This window comes from Colossoma macropomum, unplaced genomic scaffold, assembly GCF_904425465.1.
Source record: "Colossoma macropomum unplaced genomic scaffold, Colossoma_macropomum, whole genome shotgun sequence".
In the NCBI taxonomy this organism is placed as follows: domain Eukaryota; kingdom Metazoa; phylum Chordata; class Actinopteri; order Characiformes; family Serrasalmidae; genus Colossoma; species Colossoma macropomum.
This window is the reverse complement of record NW_023494807.1, coordinates 25205058-25231458: the sequence shown is the minus strand read 5'-3', so window position 1 is coordinate 25231458 and position 26401 is coordinate 25205058. Positions and strand designations below refer to the sequence as shown.

The 26401-nt window shown below is 39.3% G+C and overlaps 1 protein-coding gene across 1 annotated transcript in view; it reads right to left on the bottom strand.

Annotated features, from left to right (window-relative positions):
• Positions 1–3318: 3318 nt before the first annotated feature.
• gpc1b (glypican 1b) overlaps positions 3319–26401 on the bottom strand; it is a 148779-nt gene continuing 125696 nt past the window's right edge. The window contains exons 4-9 of the mRNA XM_036555901.1: positions 17749–17914; positions 16330–16460; positions 13197–13313; positions 12343–12473; positions 10097–10272; positions 3319–9313 (exon numbers count right to left, since the gene is read on the bottom strand). Coding sequence (XP_036411794.1) covers positions 9105–9313; positions 10097–10272; positions 12343–12473; positions 13197–13313; positions 16330–16460; positions 17749–17914 — 930 coding nt within the window. The 3' untranslated portion in view covers positions 3319–9104. The remainder of the gene's footprint in view (positions 9314–10096; positions 10273–12342; positions 12474–13196; positions 13314–16329; positions 16461–17748; positions 17915–26401) is intronic.

Genomic DNA, 26401 nt, shown 5'->3' with positions numbered 1-26401 from the left:
GCATAGCATGACAGACACTGAAGCAATATCTGTTGTGTTTTTTGGAATACATATGAAATTATAGTTTTAAAATGTTTGTATTTATTATACATATTTATTTATAATGATTTGATATTGTTTTAGCGCCCCCTATTGCCCTATGCCCACTAAATTTTGCACCTTTTTCAATGTTGGACATTGATCAGGTGTTCCAAGTTTGGTGTCAATCAGAAAATGCCTTATTGTCGTATTTTGTCAACATCTGCATTTCTTTATTGTAAACTGAGCGAGAGATATGTTCTTTTTACATAATCTATATATGATTACATGTTGTAGCACCCCTTGGAGGTGAATTGGTGTGCTTCCTCAGAGTATTATTTTGTATGTATGTACCAATTTTGGTCTCAAGCAGATAATGTATGTGTGAATTACAGGTAAAACTCCATCCAGATGGATTTATTGACGTTATGACATGACATGAATGAACCTTTAGCCAACTGTGTTTGAACACATTGGAAGTAGCCCTCCACATTTAACCCATCCGTGCAGTGAAACACCCACATACATGCACACTAGTGAACACACACACTAGGGGTCAGTGAGCACACTTGCCCGGAGCAGTGGGCAGCCCTATCCATGGCGCCCGGGGAGCAGTTGGGGGTTAGGTGCCTTGCTCAAGGGCACTTCAGTCACGTACTGTCTGAGGGGATCGAACAGGCAACCTTCTGGTCACAAGGCTGGTACCCTAATCTCCAGCCCACTGCCCCCTTTAGAAGGAGGGGCCATCCTACCCACCCAGAGAGAGCGAGGCCAATAGTGCTCTCTTGGACTCCCGGCTATGGATGGCTGTAGCATCACCAGGGATCAAACTTGCGATCTCCTGATGATAGGGCCAACGCTTAGACGATTGTGCCAATCGGGAGCCCAATTGCAGATACACTTTGTGAAAAAGTCAAAATGTTTTGATAATTATTTACTTTCAGACTCCAATCTTTAGTATATGACCAGACTTGAGATGATGGAGTGTAAACTGTAGGACAAGTTCAGTATAGATCATTTTCAAATGATGTGCATTTGTATAATTAGTAAATGACTTGCATTTGCAAAGTTGGCCTCCTCACTTTAGAGCATTATTTGATACTAACTGCATGTTTATAATCTGTACAGTATAAGATTTTTACTCATTTTAGTGTTTTAAAACATGAGCAGCGCCCCCCAGTGACCAATACCTGTCATACTTCAAAGGGTACTAGACAGTCCATATGTAGAAATACCTATTGAGTTTCATGGTGATTGGCCAATTTTAAGGCTGTCAAATACCTGCTGAAATCTGATTGTCGATGGTGGCTATGTTTTTTCAAATATGACATCAGTCTCATAGATCCTGATCCAGGACAGCACATTGTAGCACCATGCCAATTTTCATGTCAATCGGACAACCTTTGGTTGTGTAACACTTTTTTGCTCGTTATAGCGCCACCTAGCGGTGCAGTTCCACCAAACTCTGAAAATCGTCTATGACTGCCACAGTGTACAAGCCTATTAAGTTTTGGTCAAAGCGTTTCTGAGTTATAGCTGTATATGCATGATTTTGAAATTTGAGCTCCACCCACATTTTTGGGACGATACACAGTGATGAAATTCGAATAATTTTTTTGTGACTTATTAAAGTTCAGCTTGTTAGGATTCCATTGATAACAGATTTGTTCACGCTCAAAAATGTGTACAAATTTGCATAAAATGCAAATTACCTTTAAATCTACAGATTTTTAATATGGGCAAAATAGCTGCTTTGAGGACCATGACATAACTAATCAGAAGCAAAAAGAACTTTGTTTCTATGACATACAGTACAGAATCGCTGGCCCTAAACCTGTGACGCTTTGCTATAGTGCCTTCGTGCTTGGACCCCTAATAAATGTCATAATAAAAAGTAAGGCCACCCTTTCCATCTGGAACAGCTTCTTGGACCTTCATGGATTGCTGTGATTCTGCCAAGTAGCCAGCATCAAGTACAGCCAAATAAACCCTGAACATGTCTTAGATAGCTCCTACAGACCAAAAGCATACCTTGGTGTAGAGCCAATGTGACTCAAGATAAGATATAAAATTACCTTGGAGCAGGCCAGGATGACCCTAGATGAGGTGTGGGGTGACTTCTAAGACATGGGGCCTTGTTCTGGTCTATATAATTTGGTATGTATTAAATTAATCGAATAAAAACTCATTTAAATGCTCAATTACTGATTTCTAACATACTGGAAAAAATAAAACTATATTTTCCAATATGTTAAACTTAACTTGTGCACTAAAAAAAGTGTCATATTTAAGTTTGTTCCCTGTAAAGGGTGTATTAACTAACTTTCAACATCTTACAAGATGTAATTTGATTGGAAGTATATACATTTTTGCATCAATGCAGCTCATATAATAAGAATCAATTGTACTGCAGAACCAGGATTGAGAACTACTGACCAAATCTGACAAACTCTGTCCTACAAGTGCTAAACTGTGTTGTGATTCTGTATATTGGTTCAATCGTCGATAAGAAAAGCTTGTAGTTGTCAGAGGAATACATTTAGTGGATTTAGTGTGTTTGGTGTGTTACAGTGTTGATTGTCAAATCTCTTTCATAGCTGAAATTGCCATTCAACTTATGACTTATGTATGTGATTGTGATTCAGTTTCCTCAAAGTCCCTTATTTATGTGTTTTTTCCATTTAGTTTGTCCTCCTCTTTTATATTCTGATTGCTACCTTTTATAAATCATATTCTGATTATGTATGAGTGCTCAATTAGCATGTGTCACAGCACATATAAGACAACAAGACAACCCCAGATTATCACATCTTTTTAAACAACTTTGAAGTCAGGCATAGCATTTACCAAATTACTATAAAATTCTGCAGTTGTGTGTATTGTAACTCTACCATAAATTTGAGTGAATCTATGTCTGCAATAATACAAAATTGTTCTCTGTATTTTCTATTGACTACAAAAAGTACTGCCTCAGACAAATTTGTACAGCTCTTACTTAGTCATTTAGTTGAATTCTTACCCGCTGGTCAGTGTGGGAAGTGGGAAATTCATCAAATTAGCAAGAAAGCGTGACAATTTTGAACTTTATCTTTGTCGCTTGGCTGACTCATAACTTAATACACAGGGAGTCATTTAAAATTTCTCTCCAAAGAAATCTGCCATGCACCGAGCATCCGTTCTTCTGTTCTTTTTACAGTTTATGGATGTAAAGACAGTTAAAAATAACTGAAAACAACTGAAATGAGTTTGACACAGACATCTTGAAAATAGTATGATGTATATAATTGACACAAGAAGTTGTCCAGGAACATACAACAGCAAATTTGACACAATTTTCGTCAAGCTCCTTGACGGTTTTCACACTCTATCCATGAACACAAACTCTCTATTGGTGTTTATTGGAAAACAAAACAGAAACACAAAAGAAATTAATAAAGCATATATCAGAATGTATTTTATGTCGATTTTTTTTTTCATTCTTTTTCTCGTTCTCTCTTTCAACCTGGCACATTTCAGTAATGCCACCCACATTCAACAATTAAAGTGGTGCTTTAGGGTCCCTGGGACACCAGTTCTGTTGTCAGAACAATTAGCAAGTCTCAGGCTAGTGAGCTAAAATCAGGTTTGGCTTTAAAGTCAGGTTGTTACCCAGTAACTTTTATTCAGCTCAAACCAACCTTAAACTAAATTAGCTCACTAACCACCAGCATAGCATTCTCACCTTTTCATTCAGGCCTTTTATTCGAGATGCTATCCGAGATGCTATTGCTAAGCGCTCATCTGGGGATCACGTCACATGTATACAGTCCCTGTTAAGACACCCACCACTTTACCCGGGTTTGTGAATACAGCATGCACGTATGTGACGGATCCCCATTGATCAACAATAGCTTCGGCAGGTCTGCTACGATCACTATCATCAGGTTAGCATCAGGCTAGCATCAAACAAACAAGGTTGTGCTGTGCTATTGACGAGTGGTCATGCGCGTCAGAAAAAGTGCAGCATTTTCGAAAAAAAAATCAAGCCGACTTAAAAAAAAAGGAGTGGAGCACTGAGGATGTGGCACAAAAACTTAGAAATACAGGGAGATAACAAGGAAGGCGGAAATTGTGCAAATTTTCAGAAACGGAGATGTTGGGGATTTTTTTGGTACCATTTTATCCCTCACTTTTTCTTGCGTATATTTTGGAATGTGTGCTGTAGGGATGCAGGGATGTCCCATGAGGCCTTCAGTTCAGTGCTGGAACTGCAGAAGGAATTTTTCCCTCAAAGCCCCCACACTGTCCCCTGTGGCAGACTGTAAACTCCAAGTTTTTCTTACAGTCTCCAGACTGCCCCCTGTGGTAGACTATTAACTCTAAGACTTTTTTCCCTCTGAGTCTCCATAAACCCTGATGACAGACCATGAACTCCAAGATTCTCTTAGGATGTCCACACTGCCCCCTATTTCAGACTGTAAACTCCAAGCTTTTCTTACAGTCTACAGACTGCCTCATGTGGTGGATTATTCACTATAGATTTTTTTCCTTTGGAGTCTCCATAAACCCGATTGACAGACTGTGAACTCCAAGATTCCCTTAGAATGTCCACACCACCCTCTATTTCAGACTGTGAACTCCAAGGAATTTTTCCCTTAGTCTCCACACTGCCCCCTATGGCAGACTGTGAACTCCAAGGAATTTTTCCCTAAGAGTCTCCACACTGCCCCCTATTTCACGGTGAACTCCAAGGAATTTTTCCCTAAGAGCCTCTACACTGTGCCCTATGTCAGACTGTGAACTCCAAGGCATTTTTCCCTTAGTCTCCACACTGCCTCCTATGTCAGACTGTGAACTCCAACAAATTTATCCCTTAGAGTCTCCACACTGCCCCCTATGGCAGATGGCAAAGTCCAATTATTTTATAGCTTGGAGTCCCCACACTGGCATACTTTTAACTCCAAGGATTTTTACCTTGGAGTCCCTACACTGCCCCCTGTGGCAGACTGCAAACCCCAAAGTTCCCTCTGAGTCTCCACACTGCCCCCTGTGGTAATCTGTAATATTCATGCATTGCTCTCAATGAGTGCACTTTATGACGCCATCTAGAACTCCACCAAACATTCTGGGGCCATGACCAGTGAGTGAAGTCATCACTGAGGGCTGTGAAGACTCATTCACAGAACAAAGACACAGTCACAGGCACTGAAACTGAAGAATTCAGCAACCTTGAGCATCAATCAAGCTGCAGTACTTATTTCTATTGTCTCACACTCTCATGTAACTTTCCACACACAGATACACACACACTTCCAAACATGTACATGTCCACACAGAACAACACACACACTGGGCCTGAGTACTAATACTGGGTACTAATACTGGGTACTAAGCCTTTTGCTACAGGTGCAGACACAAAGCGGACACATTCTGCCCATGTGTTAGGTAAGAAATGCACACATGCAGTTTATGACCTGTGTGCATGGAAAAAGGCAGAATGACCGTCTCTCTCATGCAACTGCATTTGAAGGAGGCTCATGCAAAACGTAGGAGGATGACACAGAAATGGGTGGAGATATTGGAAGCAAGGCTGCTGACATATTCTGTTTGAACAATTCGTGTACATCTCCTTTTAAAACGAGGCATAAGTTTGCGTACCTTAAAAAACGTCATGTTGGAAGACTTTCTTTAACAGTAGGAGTTGTCAAATTTCAACTCTCCAGATCAGATGTACCTGTGAGTGCTAAATATGCAGTGATGCAGCTGCAATATGTGTGCATGGCCTGTGTTTTTGTTTCACAAATTCTATTATTTGTTTATTTTGGAGAACAATTACATCCCTGTAGAACGTTTTGGTGGGAACAAAATGTCATTTATTAACAGTGCTGTCTGAACTTTCTCTTTTGTCTTGAGCTTGTCGATGGCTTCATTATTTCGCTGTGCCTTTTAAACTCTCTGCCTCATGAGCGCACAGTTGGTAGCCAGAGCTGTGCACAGTTTCAAAAAAGTGAGGAAAATTGGGTTTTTCATGATTTGGGCCCTTTAAAGACAAACACACTCACACTTTCAAACATGCCAACATAGACAAACACACACAAATACACACTTACAAACATGCACATAGCCACACTCCCAGTCCAGAGTCAAAAACGCTTTAACACTCCTCTCAACTCTCACTCTTATTCGTCTATCAGTGGTGGAACGGTTCTGAACCGAAACTCAAATCCACAGTTTGGCAGCCTACGGTTCGGCTCACGGTGCATGAAATGAACATTTTTTTTTGCCTTGCCTATCGTAGATAGCGTTGTAGTACTCAAGTCCAGGGTCTCGGCCTTGTCTCGGTCTAGGGGTGAAATGGACTTTGTTCTTGAGACCGTCCAAGTGCGACACCTCCATCTAAGCTGACTGGATTCTATCATTATTGAATATCAGCAATAAATAAAACAGTCTTTCTCTACATGTTTTAATAAATCTGTTCACTACCAGGTTAGAATCTAATGACTTTACTTGTTGATCTTCACTGGGTCCAAAATTCTCCTGAGTGCAGGGCAGAATCTTGTTATAATAATAAAATCTTCTTGTAGTACTAAAAATGCATGTTGTTTGGTTTTTAATTCAGTTGGCTTTAGGTGGTGATTCGGAATTAGTTTTAGAGAAGAGGGACAGAGAATAACCTCACCATCATTTGCTTCCAAAAGTTACAATGCAAAGTTGGAACATATGATAATCATCATATATTATGATATATATCATGTAATGTTGCTTCACTAAATGCAGGTTGATGAATATACAAAGGACATACAAACAAATTTAATTTTTTTTTTTTCTAACTTAATCTGGTCACAGTCTTCACTTGGACTCTGCGACTACACAGTTTTGGTCATGACTTAGACTTGACGTGTCCAGGTGCTCAAGCAATAACAAAGGCAATAGGTTGATTCATTGTGTAAGATAATAGTACGAATGGGTTTTATTTATATTGTGCCCTTCACAGGTTCAGTTTCACAGCCTTTCAGTTTTATTTATATGCGTTCATTTCAAATTGTATAGAATTTTTGTACACTTGGAAACATGAAGAAACAAAGGCAGAACTTTGTGAAGAGCGGTGGAAGGCACAATTCATCGCAATTATGACGGATAGCTGGAACGCCTCAAGTTGTTCTACTAGCTACTTTCATGAAACTTGAAAAACGAGTGATGGTTACATTTATTTTACTTTAAGTTTACAATTAGTTTGCACTTTTCATTCTCACTGATTGATACAACTGCTCTACCTCTTGATGTTCGTTTCATATTACTTGCTGATGTTTACATTCGTTTTACTTATTTTTGTTCTTGCACTTTGTTTTGTGAAGGTTTTGTATAAGAGGAGCTTTTAAAAACAAATTGTTTTGATCTCTTTTTGAAAAGACACCTGGTTTGTATTTGCAAGTTGGTTCGTATTTGCACACTGCACACTGCATTAAACGTATGTGTAATAAAAAACTATAGTTTAAAGTTACATCCATGGTGAACCATGATACAAACCGAACCGTGGCCTAGAAACCGATGACCGAACCAAACCGCGAAAGGGGTTAACTGTTACACCACTGCTGTCTATAGCAGAGGTCTTCAAATCAGGACCCTGAATCCACTTTCTGATCTGGGATTTTGTTATCGCTGGTAGATGAGGCACTCAGTGGCCATCAATAGTGACTACAAATTACAGGGCCGGAAACTCGATTCAATGTCCAGATTTGGAGATCTCTGGTCTATAGAGTACCATTCAGAGACTTCCCTCTAAAAATATAAACTCTTTCACTGAAGGTTTGTATTGCAGCGAGACCATCACATGCATCATCACAATCAAACAGTTTGAGTTAAAGGAGAAGAAGTAGTACAGAAGTAGTACAGTGATAGATTAGGGAGGGGATTGTATCATCAGTTACTGAAACCTGCATGTTGCTGTTCTACTGAAACACACAGTAAATTACAGTCTTTCCAACTTTCCAGAAGGTTGCTTCATCGTCCACGGGTGTCTCCAAAAGATGTTTGTTCTTCTTCATCCAGTCCAAAAATCTCCTCTTACTTGGTTCCTGTGTAGTCTTATTCATCACAAAACCTCACAAAACACACACATACACAAATCTTTCTGCATATTCCAAAGCTGATTCAATTGAGAGGGTCTCTTCTGTGGACTATTCTATGTAACATCTTGATTTTTTTTTGTCTCTTTCTCTTTTGCTGGTGTACGAACTTCTTAACTCTATGCTTTGCCAAGGGGTGCAACTGATGTGTCAGAAGCTGATGGCTGTGTTAGTATCTTCGTACTTCATTCGTAACTGTGGTAACATATAGGTAGTGCTCTCTGCAGGCCTGCCCATTATTGTTCATACAAAGCTGCGGACGGAAAAACGGTAACGATATTGATCAAAAGCATGAGAGAGATGGAGATAAATGACAAAAGATGGTCTCATCAGCTAAAGAACACCTAGCGAACAAAGAGAAGCAACTGCAAAAAGCATGTTAAGTTAGGATAGGTCTTCTTCACTCATAAGCAGGTTTCAATCACTGTTAGGCCTTGGAGGCCCAAACTATCTTCTCTTTGTTTGTGGTAACTGCTGATAGGATCTGTTTTGTGCATACCGGACGTCCAAATGCTTTGGGATTCATGATTAGAACCATTTTCGACTGAAATAAATAAATTATCGGAAGTTCTAATTTGGAAACAAGAACAAGTAAGCAATTTGTGCAGCTCTTGTGGTGCTAAAACTCAAATATATAAGTTGCTTCTATTGCCAGAAATTACCAGCTCGTAGGTGCACAATGTGTTTAACTCACACCGGAGATGTAGAAGACCAGCAAAAGAACTGCTCTAGGAGTGCAGAATACTTCAAAAAGAGACAGAAAGAACAGAAAACTAAGAATATTTGTTCTTATAGTGACAAAAAAGTCAAGTCATTCAATTGTTTCCACTTGTTTTGCTATTGTTTGTATGTTTTGTATGTTGGTTTTGATTTTTTTTCTTTCCGTTTTTCGGCAGTAACTACCCTGCCTTATATCCCCACCCCTCCTCAATCCGTCCACCTGTGCCATACTGAGTCCCTGTTGGTGGAAATGCCTGTGGATTATCGCCTTAGCAGGACTGTGGCCAGTGACAGCAGGTAGAGGGCGCTGCAGGGGACGTTCCGGCTGCCCAGGCCTTTCACCACCTTCTTGTTCTCTGGGGGGTTGGGATAGTGTCTAGGTTTGTTTGTGCTAGGGGTCATAACACGGGAACCATGGACACACTGGTCATCGCTGCACATGCCACTTCCAGAGCCGCTGATGTCATCACCTATGTTGGAAAAAACACACAAGATCATAATGTAAAATGTCAGAACTGACCTGTCCATGCTCCACCTACAAATGCGCTTTTAAACAAATGAAACAAATAAAACAAAGAGACTCTGTTAGATGAGATCTACTCTTCAGCAGGGAGCAAAACAGACAAGCTTGTTCTTAAGAGGGATGACAAGAAACCAGTTTGGCAATAGTTTCCAATTAAAATATGGAGGAGAACCACTGGATGTTGAGTGTTACATGCTGTCTGTGCAGAAATAAGTTATCATTAAAATCAACACCCAACTTGATTTTTTAAAAAAAGAACAAACATAATTCATTTTTTAACTAGATCATTAAAAAGTGAACTAATGCGAAAATTAAATGATAGAAATTATCAGCATCAAAAAAACTGACAATGCTACTGAATGAAGAGTCGCTTGGCAGCAAAATCATACTCCAGAGAATTCAGAGGGGTAGAAAACATGGGGTCAGACTGAATGGACCAGAGTGGCCTTAACACTCATTGGCCACCACTTCACTTATGTACATCTACTTTATAGGTGTAAAACTTATCACTGAGTCACTAACCTTCCTGGAAGTGTGCCTGGAACTTTATTAACTTAATGAAAGAATACTGAGTTAAAGTACAGCCTCAATCTGGGCCTTGAATATTTCCACATTCAAGGGTAAAATCTGACACAATAAAACCACGTAACAAACTTGGATCACACTTTGGCAAAGAGAATACTGTGAGCACTGAGAAATCTGTGAAATTCTGCAAACTTAGTGTACTCACTGGCATCCTGGAAATCCACATCGTTGCCATTGATGCCGTTTTTCAGTCGATTGGTCATTATTTTGAGCTGCATGATCTGCTGTCGTATGGTCATGTCTGGCTTGGTGATGTCGATCTCCACCTCTGGGTTGTTGATCTGGCTGGCCAGGCCGTCTCCCATTACCTCAGGGAGATACCTGACACACAGCACGCAGACACTTTTACCTTCATTTATACTGAAACTGCTCTCTTGTGCTATTAGAATTATTTTAAATATGAGTTTCTGGTCTAAAAGAACTTCGGAACGTCAGAAACAATTTGGATTTCCAAGTTTTCAGCTTGTAATTGATGTTTATCCTTAATCACAGCAGAGAAAAGAACAATTTCATTGGTCAACGGTAGTTCATTCTTCCAAATGCTTTTAGTAGTCACCCATTAGGCCTGAGATATTTGCTTACATCTATAACCAAGGCTCAGAAACAAAAATAAAAAATCAGAGCAGAAACAACGTGTTTCTGTCCTGGTTTTCCAAACCCGACATAACTTCTAAACTGGATCAAACAAAAAAAAAAAAAGTTAATTCAGTTGCTTTTACAAAGACTGTATTTAGGCCTAATAAAATAAAACAGTAGATTTGGAAAGCTATTAAACATGACAGTTGTGTTTATACTGATAAGGGAAACAATATAGAGTTTATAAAGTTCTACTGTTGGTAAATCAGTAAATTGCTCCAACATATAGCTAAGAAACAGACCATAATAATTTATTATGCTATGTTCAAAAGAAGTCTAAATACAATGTTGCACATAGCAAATTCCCTATTTAAAAATGTATAGACATGCTAGCCAGTAAAATGGTTTCTTCCATCATGATGTGATACAAACAAAACCATGTGAGAGGGTACAGAAAGCACAGAGGACATTCAGAGCTTGTGTCTACTTACAGGTCATGATTACTGAAGTATAGCCAAAGCATAAAAATACCATATTCACGCCACAAAGATGTTCACAAGCTGCTTCATGCGAGTCTAAAGTCGCTTATTTCCGAGTCGAGTTTCGATTCTCTAAGGTGAGAGTCTGAGTGCAGTCCCAAGTCTCTGGGGTACGAGTCCGAGTTAAGTCTTGATTCTTTGGGACGCAAGTCTGAGTCAAGTCTCTCGTCTCTGGGGTGCAAGTCCAAGTCGAGTTTGAATTTTCTGGCGTGCTAGTCTGAGATGAGTCTCGAGTCTCTAAGTGCGAATCTAAGTTGAGTCTCAATTTTCGGAGGTACGAGTCAGAGCGCAGTCTTCGGTCTCTCGGGTGTGAGTCCAAGTCGAGTCTTGAGTTTCAGAGATTCAAGTCTGAGTCTAGTCTCAATTCTTGGAGGTGTGAGTCCGAGTCAAGTCTTGAGTTTTGGGGTTCAGGTCTGAGTGCAGTCTTGAGTCTTAAGTCTCTGGGATGTGAGTCCAAGTCAAGCCTTGAATCTCTGGGGTGCAAGTCCAAGTCGAGTCTCAATTCTATAAGGCGTGACGCACGTCAGAGATGAGTGTCAGTTCCCTGAGGTGTGAGTCCAAGTGCAGTCTCGAGTCTCTGGGGTTCAGGTCTGAGTTTAGTCTGGAGTCTTCGGGGTTTGAGTCTGAGTCAAGTCTTGAGTTTCGAGGGTTTGAATCTGAGTCTAGACTCAATTCTTGGAGGTGTGAGTCTGAGTCAAGTCTTGAGTCTCTGGTGCTCAGGTCCGAGTGCTGTCTTGAGTCCTTGGGTTGTGAGTCCAAGGGCAGTCTTGAGTCTCTAGGGAGCCTGAGTTTGAGTCTAGTCTGAAGTCTCTGGAGTTTGGTCTCAATTTTCAGGTGTGAGCCAGAATGCAGTTTTGAGTTTCTGGGGTTTGAGTCAGAAACGAGTGTCATTTCTCAGAGGTATGAGTACAGGTGCAGTCTCGAGTCTCTGGGGGGGTGAGTCAGAATCAAGTTTCGAGTCTCCTGGGTGTGAGCCGAGTCTTACTTTAGTCTCGTTATCAGCTGGAGGCACTGCACTGTACAGAAGTAAACCTCCACTAAAAACCCATCAGGTTTGACAGGCTTCGGATAGTGATGGAAGCCCTTATAGAAAAATGTGATTTTGCCTGTCAGTTTTACTACAATCATAAGCAGTTCATATGAATACAAGCAATTAGAAAAATGGTAATAAATGGTGAGTATAGCTCAGACACTGTCTGTGGTGCTGCTCTGTGATTACAGCAAGTGGCTGCACACAGAAGCTCAGTGGGGCTGATTGAGCGTGAATGTGTTGTACCTGTCTACAGCCATGCCGTTCCAGCACTTGTTCTCATCACTGGTTTTGGCCTCGCGATCCACACACAGCTTACCGGGCAGCTGAACCCAGTACTTCATCATATCCCTCAACTTTTTGGACACATCTGATAACTAAGAGAGAGAGAGAGAGAGAGATGTAAACAGAGAATGTAAAATATGGTTCCTCTGAACCTGAAAAAAAAAAAACGTGATAACAAGCAGTTTAACTGGTTTTATTCAAATAAATACTTTGCATGAAAAATAAAGTTTTAGTTTAGATGAAAAAAGATTTTTACATCAATTTTACCCTTTTACACTTATTTAATCTACAGGTTTCATCATTTTTGATGTGGTCAAAAACCGTCTTCTTTTACAGGAAGAGAACATTTAACTGACCTGTAAAACAACCCGCTACAAACTGTTGTTTGCAGGGGCAGGAGTTACAGTGCTAGAGTAAAACAGACCCATGGGAAAGCGTGTCTCAGCAGCTTCGAACAAAACTCTTGATTAATTTGCAGGATCCTGTTAACTTCAAAAAGTTTTTACTTCAAAAACTTGTTACTGGCTGCAGATGGTGAAAACGGTGTTTTATGATCTACGATCACATTATGCACTGCTAGTTATGATGCACCTTAGGTGTTTGTTGTGCAACCGAAATTCTTTTTAAGCTAACTCCTCTCTTTGTATGGTCCCGGTAGACTTTGGATACAATTTTGGTGGGCTCAGTGCGGGTTCAGACTCAAAATGTGATGATGTGGTTGGAGTCGGCTGAGTCTCAGACAGGATGTTCTCAGGCTGTATTTGGATCCATACCAAAATTTCAGGCCTGAAGATCTAACAGATACAGACACATACCAGTTTCTCCAGTCCTGCTCCTGAAGTGCTGCTGACGTCCTCGGCCAGGTTCTGGCCTCTCTTCACCGGCTCCTCTGGGCTGGGGCTCTCTGTAGGAGTACCACACGCCTGGAACACCTAAACACACGCACAGAACAACTCATCACTCTCACATTTCATACCATGAGTATAATAATACTGATAGTATAATAATAATAATAATAATAACAATAATATTAATAATAATAATAATAATATAATAATGGTAATAATTATGGTTGACCTAATTATGGAATTATGGAAAATGTTAAAAATCATAGCTGATTCAGTTAAATGTATCATAAATTCGTGTCAGGCACCCATGTCGCCTCGCCTCAGAGTGCAAACTTCACCACTTTCCATGCATCCATTAAGGCTAATAAAGCAGAGGTGCCTGACAAAGAAATTGTGTGTGGGAGCACTTTTAATTATCGGACAATAAGAAAAATGCTCAGTGCAAAATTTGCAACAGAGATTGGTATAATACACACAGGCATGATCAGTTTGATGAATCATCTCAAATATGTGAGTATAGTGGTCCTTATCCGAGCACCGCCATGCATCCAATCCACACTGCCACCAACTCAGCTCCAATATTAGTTATTTTTCTTTCTTTGTTTTCTAATGAAACAGTATTACAGCAGGTTTAAAATTTGACCAATCTGGTCAAGATTACAGCAGTTTAACCACTGTATCAGCGAAGAGTCTCCTCCACACATCATTAATACAGCACAGGAGCTGCTCTGAATTACTATTATTAGTTTGGAGCACTAAGAAAGTGGAATTGTGTGATTTGAATGGATCTCTACACTCAGTGGAAGTGAAAAAAACGTGAAGGGACAGAAAGGCTAGACAGACGTAAGACCAATGTCTACCATAGCCAGTGTGGACTGAAACACTGATTAAAATGGAAGTGTATCTGTTCCAATGACTAAAAACACTTCAAATATTATGGTTTTTAAGAGTGACTGAGAACATGGATTCAAAGATTGTAAAATGCTGTTTGGGCCAGGAATAATAATAATAATAATAATAATAATAATAATAATAATAATGATAATAATAATAATAATCATGATAATAATCATCATCATCATCATTTTTACTATACTTTTGCTCGTTTAAATAAATATTGTTTAAATATCACTTTTTACACAGTAAAGCTCAAAGGGCTTTACAACAATTGAAAAACAGTCTAAAGTGACACGAATTAGTAGTTGTGAATGGAAGTGCGCTCACTACCAGTGTGCTGGTAGTTAAAGACTGTTGCCTTCTGAACACGACAGTGCGCTGCTTTTTGAACATGTGACCATTACTTACAAAAACTGCATCTAAACCAGGGACTCCTGGCATATTAATCATTATAACCAAGCTTTGCGGAGAAGGTTGAGCGAGACGCAGTTATTTTTGTCCTCTCACTATTACCATAATTTCTACATAAGCAGTATGAATATTTCATAGATGCTAATTGTGTCTAATGGCAGCAATAATAGCGAAGGCTTAATGGGTGGCCATGAGCAATGCAGCCAAGTCAGCTAATGTTCCTGCTGAAGACAAAGCACAAAAAAACCTACAAAATCCATTAAAATATGGCAAGTCTATTTCCTTCTTCTTTTTTTTTTTTAATCTGCAACTGACCTATCCATGCTCCGCCCACATATGCATTTCGCTCATAGCAGCTGTTGTTAGTTTGGACAAGCTTTACAGAAATTGGAAAGATTTTATGAACTTCACAGAAATCTAATGAGAAACTGTAGCACAAAAGCAGATTTAGATTGTGTTGAGATGGCTGATCTGATACAGAGTATCAGGCTGATATCAGCAGATATCAGTGGGCAAAAGAACAAATCTGATCCGATACTGTCAATAATCTAGCACAATAATCTACAGGGAGATTCACTCGAAAGAGGCCCCGAATATTCTGTAATAACTCTCTCTAGGATGAATCAATCTGAACCAAACAATGTGCAATGTGCTCCTCAGTATATGGAGCTCCGAACAAGCCAGGATGCCCCTGCGTTGGAGCGAAGACGTAGGTGCCAGACAGCCGTCGTGATGTTTAACCTCCTTTTGCAACTTCCGGGAAAACGGAGATCACTTCCGGCATTGCATGTAATGCAATCGATTACACATACATCAAGGTATGTAGCGTATTTTTGTGGTTCAGATTGCTTCATCCTAACGGGAGTTACAACAGAATATTCGGGGCCTCTTTCGAGTGAATCCCTCTGTAGAATTGCTTGCAGTGCTGCAAAACGCTAAAGTGAAGCAGTTAACATGACAGCATTAGTAACCACATGATACTATCACATGACAACAGTGATAGTACAGTACAGTACTTGAGTTAATGTACTCGTCAGCATGTGATCCTTTGCACCCATAGGTGTAATTTCCAGGTGGGATATGTGTGTGTGTGTGTGTGTTGGGGGGGATTACTTTGCAATATAACCCCCCCAGTAATTCATTTTGATAATACATATTAAGAATTTGGCTATAAAATATGACAAAAATAATGAATGTACTGATATATTAAATGCTACCTTAAAAAATGTGTCACCATCACTAAAACCGATATGACAACTATACCCTCTTCCTGGCTCTAAAAAACTTGAGACTTGCATTCAGAGCGAAGTTTCATTGCTTTGCTTAAGTTCCTAGGCAGCAAACACTCGTGCATTCGGCCTTCCATCTCCCACTGGTGGCAATTTCAACCATAACACCAAAGAGAATGAGAAAGACATTAGTCCTTCACTGTTATAAATATGTAAATAAATAAATAAATAAATAAATAAATAAATAAATAACCAGTGGAGATAATTTAAGTCAGACCAAATCTAATATCTCACTTTATAGGATTTTTCCTACCCGAGCACTTAGATTATTCCATCTGTTTCCAGACTTTTCATACTTATTCCATGTAATCCTGTCAAGTGAAACCAGCTTACTCCAATACCAGACAATATTGCCTCCTTCAGGAATTTATTTCTTAACTTTGATGATTTATCATGCTTTCTGCTGTATTTGGAGGACTCAGATCACACATTTCAGCTTAATAAGTGTCCGTGAGTGTGTATGTGTGGTTGGCTCATGGCTAGATGTGCAGTTGGAGCTGGACCTTGCTGTTGAAGGTGCTCAGGTTGTCCTGCATGTAGAGGATGGCCTCAGCGATGCGCTTGGGCAGGGAGAGCACTGCAGCGTCCATACTGTAGGGTCTGTTCAGCCTATCAGCTACCTGTAACATAGCATCTACACACACAAACACACACACAAAAACACACACACACAGTCAATGAAGTAAACTGGAGAGAACATTGAAAGGAAATTCAGTGGATTTTCCTAAAAGGAGAATCTTTTTGTACAAAGCTGTTCTACAAGCTTCTTGCTTCTTGTGCATTCCCGGAGCTCCGATGGAGAACAACCAGATAGAGAGAGGTCAAGATGGGATCAGACAGGGACAAAGGAAACCATTTCTTACAAACATCAATGTTCTCACACATGCAATTCATATTCTGAGGTAATACTTTCATTTCAATGCTCTTCCTATTCTGGACAAATACTGAGTGAGGGTAATTTTGTTTGATTTCTAACAAATGAAGCTGCAAAAAAAAGGAACGATCACTAAATCACACCACAGCCATTATTCTAACACTAAACAATCACTGGCGATAACAAGTGAATGTGTAGTTTGTTGAAATGTTTTGATTATGTCTCTCCAATTGCCTAAAAGTGCAGATTCTAAACCTTCAATTGATACAACATTTATGTTTCAAAGTAGAGGAGGAGCTTTTTAATCATGACTTGAATCTGTGAATCTTGAATCTTAAAATGTTTTTGTTGTGCATACAGATTTGTTTTGTAGAAACAGGAACCATCTTTTACAATTTTGCACCATTTTTATAATTGCTTAACAACAAAACAAGCAAAAAAAGTCAGAAATATGAAATTATGTCATCACACTTCTAGGGTCCATATTTTACAGTTTGAGTTTATATACAAAATCATTTTCACATGACCATGTTCTGACCTCTCTTTATACCTTAGAATTAAACAGGCTGTTTGTGTTACTGTGCCTTTAAGAATCATATATGTAAATTACCTCTTTTCTGATTGGCTGCCCTGTATTGTGTCTCACTCAAAAAGCAGACTGGGCTGAAACAATCCTTATAACTATGGCGTGTATGGGCGGGGCTAAACTACTGTAGGCTAAAATGGGCGGGTGCATGTAAATGCACTGGTATTTGTGACATCACAAAAATGGCTGTATTTGCAGCTCAGTTTTCATATATGGACTGTATGAACTGGTGTGTGTACATTTGAAACCTTAACAATGTTTACATCTCATATCAAACTCTTATTTAAGGAACATGAGGAATCCATGATTTGGGCCCTTTAACGGTGCATCAAAACAATAATAATAACTCACTGTGACGACGTTCATATGAGCTTGTGCAAATTCCTTATCACCCACTCTGATTCTAAATCTTACTCCTGTTCTGACTCTCATTCATCTGAGGCCACAAATGGCCCTGCCCACCTGCCAAGTTCTTCCACTCAGTGTCCAGATCTGCCTGATTGGCCAGGCAGCCCTTCATCACGTTCCTGCAGTAGCTGGAGCAGGGCTTGGCTGAGGCCACACCTCTACATTGCGGACAGTACGTCAGCTTCATCAGAGCCCGCACACACTCCGCACTCAGTGGAACCTGAGGAGGAGAGATAGAAGCACATTATATCACTGATTCATTTGTGCACAGTAACATATAGGAGCGGCGTTCTGGGCATGGATTAAGCCTAGTCTTGGGAGCAAACTGACATGACAGTGTGATTCATCATTGAATATCATTTGAAATGATATTTTGCTTATAGGAAAATGCAAGATTAATGAAGAATATGAAGACAAAAAAGAGCAAGAAGACAAAGAAGAAGCAAAAATGAAGAAGTAGTAGTAGTAATACTGGAAGAAGAAGAAAAGATGAAGTAGGAAAAAAGTAGTAGAAAAAAGAAAGATGAAGATCAAGATGAAAAAATCTAAAATGAAGAAGAAGAAGAAAGATGTAGTAAAATGAAATAGCATTAGAAAAAGAAAAATAAGGAAAAAAGAAGAAGTAGTGGAAGAAAAAAAGGAAGAAGTAGGAGGGAGGAAAAGAAGACGAAGAAGAAGCAGTATGAAGATCAAAATGAAAAAAATATGTTAAAGAGGAACAAGAAGAAGTTGAAAAGAAAGAAGAAGAAAGATCAAGATTGAGATGAAAAAAAATGAAAATGGGAAGGAAAAAGAAGAACAAGAGGAAGAAAAAGAAGAAAAGGATGAAGATTGAGATGAAAAATATGTAAATGGGGAGGAAGAAAAAGAAGAAAAAGAAAGATGAAGATCAAGATGAAAAAATCTAAAAATGAAGAAGAATAAGAATAAGAAAAATGAAGCAAGATGAAATAGTAGCATTAGAAAAAGAAAAAGAAGGGAAAAAAAGAAGGAGTAGTGGAAGAAAAAAGGAAGAAGTAGAAACAGGAGGGGGAGAAGAAGAAGAAGAAGAAGCAATATGAAGATCAAGATGAAAAAACATGTAAATGAGAAACAAGAAGAAGAAAAAAAGAAGAAGAAAGATAAAGATTGAGATGAAAAAATATGGAAATGGGAAGGAAAGAGGAAGAAGAAGAGGGAGAAGAAGAAAAGGATGAAGACAGATGAAAAATATGTAAATGGGGACGAAGAAAAAGAAGAAGAAAAAGATGAAGACCAAAATGAAAAAAGGAGGAGTAGGAGAAGAAGAGGATGGAAAAAAATCACAATTGAAAAGAAGAAGAAAAAGAAAAGAAAGAAGAAGAAAGCTCAGGATCGAGATGAAAAAATATGAAAATGGGAAGGAAGAAGAAGAAGAAGAAAAAGAAGAAGAAGAAAGATGATCAAAAAGAAAAAGGAGGAGGTGGAGAAGAATATGATGGAAAAAAATCACAACTGAAAAGATGAAGCTGATGAAGAGAACATGGTGTGAGACGTGCGGGTGCTGTTTTTGGGGAGGTGGGTGGATGGATGAAAACCAGCTGATTGAAATTTCCAATCAAACTTGAGTAAAACAGCTGTAATTCGTTCAGGAAGCAAATCTTTTCTCAACAACCTGAACAAGTGCACAAGCACTAAATTGCCTGGTAATCACTGTAATTTCCTTTTGTCGAGCCACAACAACTTCCCCTCTCCTCTTCAGCACAGGTCAGTGTGCAGAGCCTGTGAGAGCACAGAGGGAACAGGGCAGGAAACCCAGAGCACTTCCAGCCTCTTCAGCATTCCACACTGCTACTAACCATAATCTCCACTTACCGCAAGAGGAACATACACCCATACAGCCACCTAACCAAAGCACAGGCCACTCAAAATGACTGGAATAGCCAGTGTTGCTCTGACCGAAAGCCGCTATTGTTAGCGTTTGTACATGAAACCTTAAACCAGGCGATTTTGTACTCAAAGAATCACAACCTGTACTTAAAGATTATGTAACATTTTGATAGCTTTATGTAATGTGATGTGAAGTCTGTTTACAGTCTATGGTAACTGTATCCAGTGGCTGTTTATATTTATGTGTTTTGCATCATGATGTCTGGACTGGGAATTGACTGTGTTTCAGGGTGAGTGAAGTCATTCATGTCCACCACATACAAGAAGGCAGTTAATCCTCTGTTTTAATGCCTTTAATGGAAGTTTGTTTCCAGAATTTAACCAATTCATAGCGGTACAATCAGCAATAAAATGCAGAAGGAATTCGGGACGCATGCTTTGGCTGGACGAAAAACACATTAATAACCTTATTTACTGGTGACCATAACAGCTCTTGGTTATGTAACTTACTGGAAATAAAACCAACAAATCCAAGGCTCAAAAGTGCTCCAACCAGCCTTTAAAAAGAGAGAAGTCTAGTGCACAACATGGCTGTACTTCTCGAAACTCGATGACCATGATCCGGATGCCTTAAACTGGTGACTCATGAGTCTGGTAATACATCAGACCAACACTCCTAAAAATTCCTCTAGAAATGTACAGTTGCCAGGTTACAGCAGTCATACTGCTAGGTTTGTTTACAATAGTCATATTCTACTTTATTCTACTTAGGTTTTTCAATGCAGAAACTGCTTTTAACACCATTTTTACAAGATTACACACTGATAGCAGTATATTACTGTACTCAACAATGTCCTCTTTTACATATTTCCTGCTAGAAAAACCAGCATAGACCTGTATGGCTGGTCAGATTTGAAAATGCTAGCTGACCTTTACAACGTGCAAAAAGTTCATGATGAACAGACCAACTGAAATGCTCCAAAAGTACTTGGAAAGCAATCTAGTTCCTTCCATTTAGAGTTAAGAATGTTTTTTTCCTTCTCCTGTAAAGTTACCGTTTTGGAGATACAAGGTTTTTTTCAGACAGCAGTGATATGTTCCAGATGTTGGTTTGCTGGTCAGTAGCAATGGAAGTTAATATGCTGGTCACCAGCAAAACCAGCACATTGTGTTTTGGATGCTAGCATGCTGGTCAGTTAGCCTTGAGAGAAAATATTCTCAATATATGTTGTTTTCCCTTGTATGTTATTTTCTTAAGGGTCTTAACCAAGTTAACTGTAGAGTTTTAGCAAATGGCCTTTTGTTGTAGAAAAGTAATACTTGCCCCCGTCCTTTGCAGAAAGGGATGAGGTGAAAGGTGATAACACTATAACCTTGTCAACTCATTGCTTTGTTTGTACTGAGATGACTCTTTGTCTCATAACCTGAAGGTGATAACAATCAACCCCCCCTTATCTCTACCCCCTACATCTCATTTCATATTCTCCTTCTTCATCCCCCTCCTTACCCCTCCTCAAACTCCATTCCTTCCTCCCTCCTCCCCCAGAGTTTTCAATGTATATAAGGTCCTTCCAAAATATTCTTGTTAGACTGGACTAGACTAGACTAGACTAGTGACCAGACTGGACAGCCTGACCTTGCTGGGTGACCAGCTAAACCAGCACCAGAACAGCACTAGACCAGCACAAACCAGTTTAGACCAGCATAAATTTCTGTTTTGCAGGGTACGCACACATATTAGGAAATTAAAGAGTTAAAACAGCAGTTTCTAAACTGCAGTTGGATCATTCTCCATTTGGTGTGGGAATTCAGATGGATACATTTTTCTTATACGTTTCTTTCATCCCAAAACTAAATAATCTTAATATGCCCGTTAACATCTCCTATTATCATATATGCAGAAAGAAGAACTTAATTGCAAAGATATTTTACAGTCACTGGTGTTATACGAATAAAATGTAACACCAGTGACGGTGACTCCAGTGACATTCTGGTTAAAACTGAGGATTTTATAAATTGGCTGACTCACTGGTGGTCAGGTGATCTGGTGCAACTATTAAAATCAGTAATAAAAATGACACATGAGATTATTTTGACAAAATTTTAATTACTCAGCCATTAAAGCACATAACACCAGTGACACAAAATTATTAATAAATTAATGAAATATAGTGAGCAAGTGTGACTCGCCTTCTCATGCCTTGAGATGCTTCCTCTCTGATGAGCCTCGACCCAAAGAAGCAGATTAATAGAGTTGAAAATACTGTGTTAAAATGTAACATAAGAGTCCCGATAACACCAGTGACCAAAATCTCAGCCACAAAATAATGGTGTTTTTAAATAAAATACATATTTTGTAAATGTAGCATAACATTAATGATATAAAAAGTAAACGTTTTATAAACGAAAACATCTTAACCTTTATAACTTCACTTGGCATGAGAAAAAGCACGTTTTTGGCTCTGGTAAGCTCTCCACTCTCTCCACATGCTCATCTCAATCAGAATTCACATGAATTGAACTAATTTGTCTGAATCTGTGATCCAATGCTTATTTCTGCGCATGGTTGCCCAAATACAAAAGGTGGCTCATTTTACCCGCTGGCTCGATATATCTCGTTCTTCTCTATTCAATTTGAAATGGTCAGCTGGGAGCCAAGGAAATGATTTTCTTTTTTGATATATGAATATGTCTGCTTGAAGGTCAGTCTATGGACTGTAACAACTGTGCATGTGTGAAAAAGGCTTTGTGCGTCTCTGAAATTTAGAAGAAATGAAATACGTGTCCAGCACCGGTACTGGAACACAAAACAGACTTATTGAGGTGTTCAAATCAGATTGTGCCTAAAAAGACTAAATAGGCAGTAGAAGTAAATTACGTTCTATATTATTATTTTTTAATTATACTGCAAAGAAAGTATTGAAACATACTGCTTTGGAAGTGTTACTGGATCTGCTAAATTATGAGGTTGTTTAGCAGTCTAAATATGAATATGAATAATGCAGACATGCTACAAGCAAGCTAAAGCTCCTGCGCAGTGAACAGAGAAAAGTAAGTCTACTACTAAACTTCAACACTGTTATATACCATCACCAGTTACTCTCACTGAGTGTGTCTACATGCACTTAATAATCCGATAACTGCAGACAAGATTTTGTAAGTAATCCGATCAATGTGTTTACATGCACTTGAGTAATCAGATAATGGGGAAACTCCAGGTCTACATGAGTCAGACAGTGATTTTTGCTTTGCAACCGGCCAATAAACTCAAAGGAGAAGATGTGATGTAAACGTAAAGTAAACTCAAACTTCATGCTGCGACATTTTTTAAAAAAATATTGAGTCACTTTACCTGAAAATATGAGCATACATACATCATCTAGAAGATGAAGAATATTTAAATCCTTCATTTCGTCAAACATGTAGTTGGTTTCAGCAGCACTCCAAAAGCTCACTTATTTCTGGTACCACCATCTGTTTTCACACATGCGCAGACTCAGAAATCCGAAAGAAATCAGAGTAAGAGTTTACATGCACTGAGAAATCTGATTACTGAACTAAAATCCAGCTCTCTTTATCAGATTTCTTAATCAGATTTGTAGAACTTAGTCTGATCTAAGAAATCAGATTATGCTGTTTACATGACCTTTTGAATAATCAGATTACTGCAGAAATCTGATTATGATCGGATTATTGAGTGCATGTAAACGCACTCACTGTCGGCTACTACTGCCAAACAACTTAACTACCACTTGTGACAAAGCTTGCTGGTTTGCACGGAGTATTTTGTCAAGGTTGCCAGTGTTATGATGTAAATTCAGTGCACAGCAGCGTTAGCACGTAACAATATTCATATTTCAATTTCTCGACAACTTTATAGTTCAGAGGGTCTAGTGACATGGGAGGGGTGTTTCTGCGGTGAAATACATCAGCCTTGGAACTTTCTTTACCACAGGGTGGGACAGCGGCAATTTTCAAAAACGTCATTCATTTTTCCCATAGAGAAATCTTCTTATACCTGGAGCTGAATGATGACATGCCTTCAGAAGTCTGCCTGAACGTCTAGAAGGAACTGACTGACTTGTTCTTTTCCACTACTGCTTTCTGTCCAGGTGTCAGAATCACCGGGAAAGTGGGGCTACGTAATCCGCTGCAACATAAAGGGACTCTATAATAGCTGCTATTGCTCAGCTTTAGGCCTGATTCACTTCTTTCAGTCTTCACACCATGTAGACTTTTTTTGGCTACACTCTAAGTAACCACGGAAACAGCAGAGTCCGTGAACGGTGCAGTGCTTGTGATGTGTGTCCGCAGAGGTGTGACATTTCTGCTCAGCAAAATCTGCCGGCCTTACCATTCTACGCTTTAGAGTCGTGATGGCTGATAGTGGCTTTAACACCCATGGAGCCTGTCTCAGCAGACAGACCCTTAACTGCAATTTTGTGTGGTTCCTGAGTTGGTAGCTGCTATAAAACTGGCCACTTTTAGCAGAAATGGCTTGTGCTTTTGACATGTTACACAAACACATGGAAATGTCATCAGCCACAACAGCTAAACACAAGCAGATCTTTCAAGCGAGGTTGATTTGCTTCACTTTAAAAAGAAAGTAAAAGCCTAGAAAAGTTTAGAAAGGAAAGGAAAGGAAAGATAAAGAAAGGTTGTTTGGAAATGGACAGGAAGGAACAGATGGGAAAGAAAAAGAAAGGAAAAGAACAAATTGATTTGGAAAGGTAAGGAAAGGAAAGGAAGGGAAAGGAAAGGAAAGGAAAGGAAAGGGAAAGGGAAAGGAAAGGAAAGGAAAGGAAAGGAGAGGAAAGGAAAGGTTGGTTTTGTTTTGTTTTGTTTTGTTTTGTTTTGTTTTGTTTTGGAAAGGAAAGGAAAGGAAAGGAAAGGAAAGGAAAGGAAAGGAAAGGAAATGAAATGATTGATTTGGTTTGGAAAGGAAAGGAAAGGAAAGGAAAGGAAAGGAAAGGAAAGTTTGATTTGGAAAGGAAAGGAAAGGAAAGGAAAATAAAGGAAAGGAAAGGAAAGGAAAGTTTGATTTGGAAAGGAAAGGAAAGGAAAGGAAAGGAAAGGAAAGGAAAGGAAAGGAAAGGAAAGGATTGATTTGGTTTGGAAAGGAAAGGAAAGGAAAGACTGATTTAGAAAGGAAAGGAAAGGAAAGGAAAGGAAATGAAATGTTGTTTGGATATGGTAGGAGAGTAAATGAAAAAGGAAAGGAAAAGAACAAATAAATACTGAAAAATGAACTAATTCCAAGTAAAGGTACAAAACAGCTTTGTTGTTGCTTTAAGCTTTGCCATGAGATTTGTAGCTGCTGTAAGGTGAAACTCTGCTGAGTCAGCAGAGTATGGTAAGAATCCTTTAGTATCAAGGTCAGAGACTCAGAGGCTATGATACAGCATATAGCTGTCGTGTAAAGTGTATACTTTTACCCCTGTCTTTGAGAAACTGGAGATTCGCACCAACAGTCTCTTTGTCTGTGTCAAGCCAGACTCATTTCACAAACAGCTGTCTCTTAAATGCCACAGGCATTATTGCACCTATCAGGATGAACTCATATCCAAAGCGATTGAGGAGCAAAAACTACTTATGCTGGCCGAGCCCTAAAAGAACATGAATTACTCAGGTAGCAAGGGTGTAAATTACGAAGGTAAAATCTCTATTGGGATCAGCTAAGATGTGCCTCCAAGTTATCTGAGAGGTGCGATTTCCATCAGGGTGCTGATTTGAGGTTTACACAAGGAGAGGTAAAACTGCTGAGGAGCAGCAAAGAGGTGAGTGGCATGCATAAGTAGGCACAAGCACTCTGAATCCAATTAGGAATCACGTGTTATGTATTCATTTTATTGCTTATTAACAGCAGAATGTTCTAACTTAAACAGACTCTATTAAAATATTAGAGACCATTAGGGCTGCACAATGTGGACAAAATATTAGTGCTGTGATTATATTTGTACAAACTGCTATTGTGATTGGTTGGGCCTATTTGCATATTGCAGCCTTGTGCAGTGCCAGTATTGCTAAGTTTACTGTTTAAAGGAGCAATATGTAATACAGACAGCAAGCATTTAAAATAGGTAATGCAATCCAGATTCAAAATACTGGAGAGAGTTGCCTGCCCTGCTCCCTCGGGTTGCCAGGAGGACACTAAGCCTACAAGAATGAGCGCAACCTTAAACTTTGACAACAGCAAGCAACAACGAGTCATGCATTGATGGTTGATCAGCTAGTGTATACTCTTGTAATGTTTTTATTGTTTGCCAATGATAAACCAGCACATATGGATTTTATACCCCTGTCAATGTTAGCTAGAAGCGTGGCTGGCTATATACGATAACCAAAGCTAAGCCCATTATCCCAAAAACAAAAGCCCACTGCTCTGAAACTACCCAGTACCTCGAAGATGCTGTAGTCAGCTTCTAATTTGCCAGCTTCTTGTTCAAATTTGCCCATTCCACCTTAAATGGTGCAAAAATTACATTCTGGTGCCTCAGCCTATTGGCCAGCTTCTTGTTCGAATATTCCCATTCCACCTTAAATGGTGCAGCACTTACATTCTGGCGCCTCAGCCTATTCGTCAGCTTCTTGTTCGAATATTCCCATTCCCCCTTAAATGGTGCAGCACTTACATTTTGGCGCCTCAGCCTATTCGCCAGCTTCTTTTTCGAATATTCCCATTCCCCCTTAAATGGTGTAGCACTTACATTCTGGCGCCTCAGCCTATTCGCCAGCTTCTTGTTCGAATATTCCCATTCCACCTTAAATGGTGCAGCGCTTACATTCTGGCGCCTCAGCCTATTCGCCAGCTTCTTGTTCGAATATTCCCATTCCACCTTAAATGGTGCAGCGCTTACAT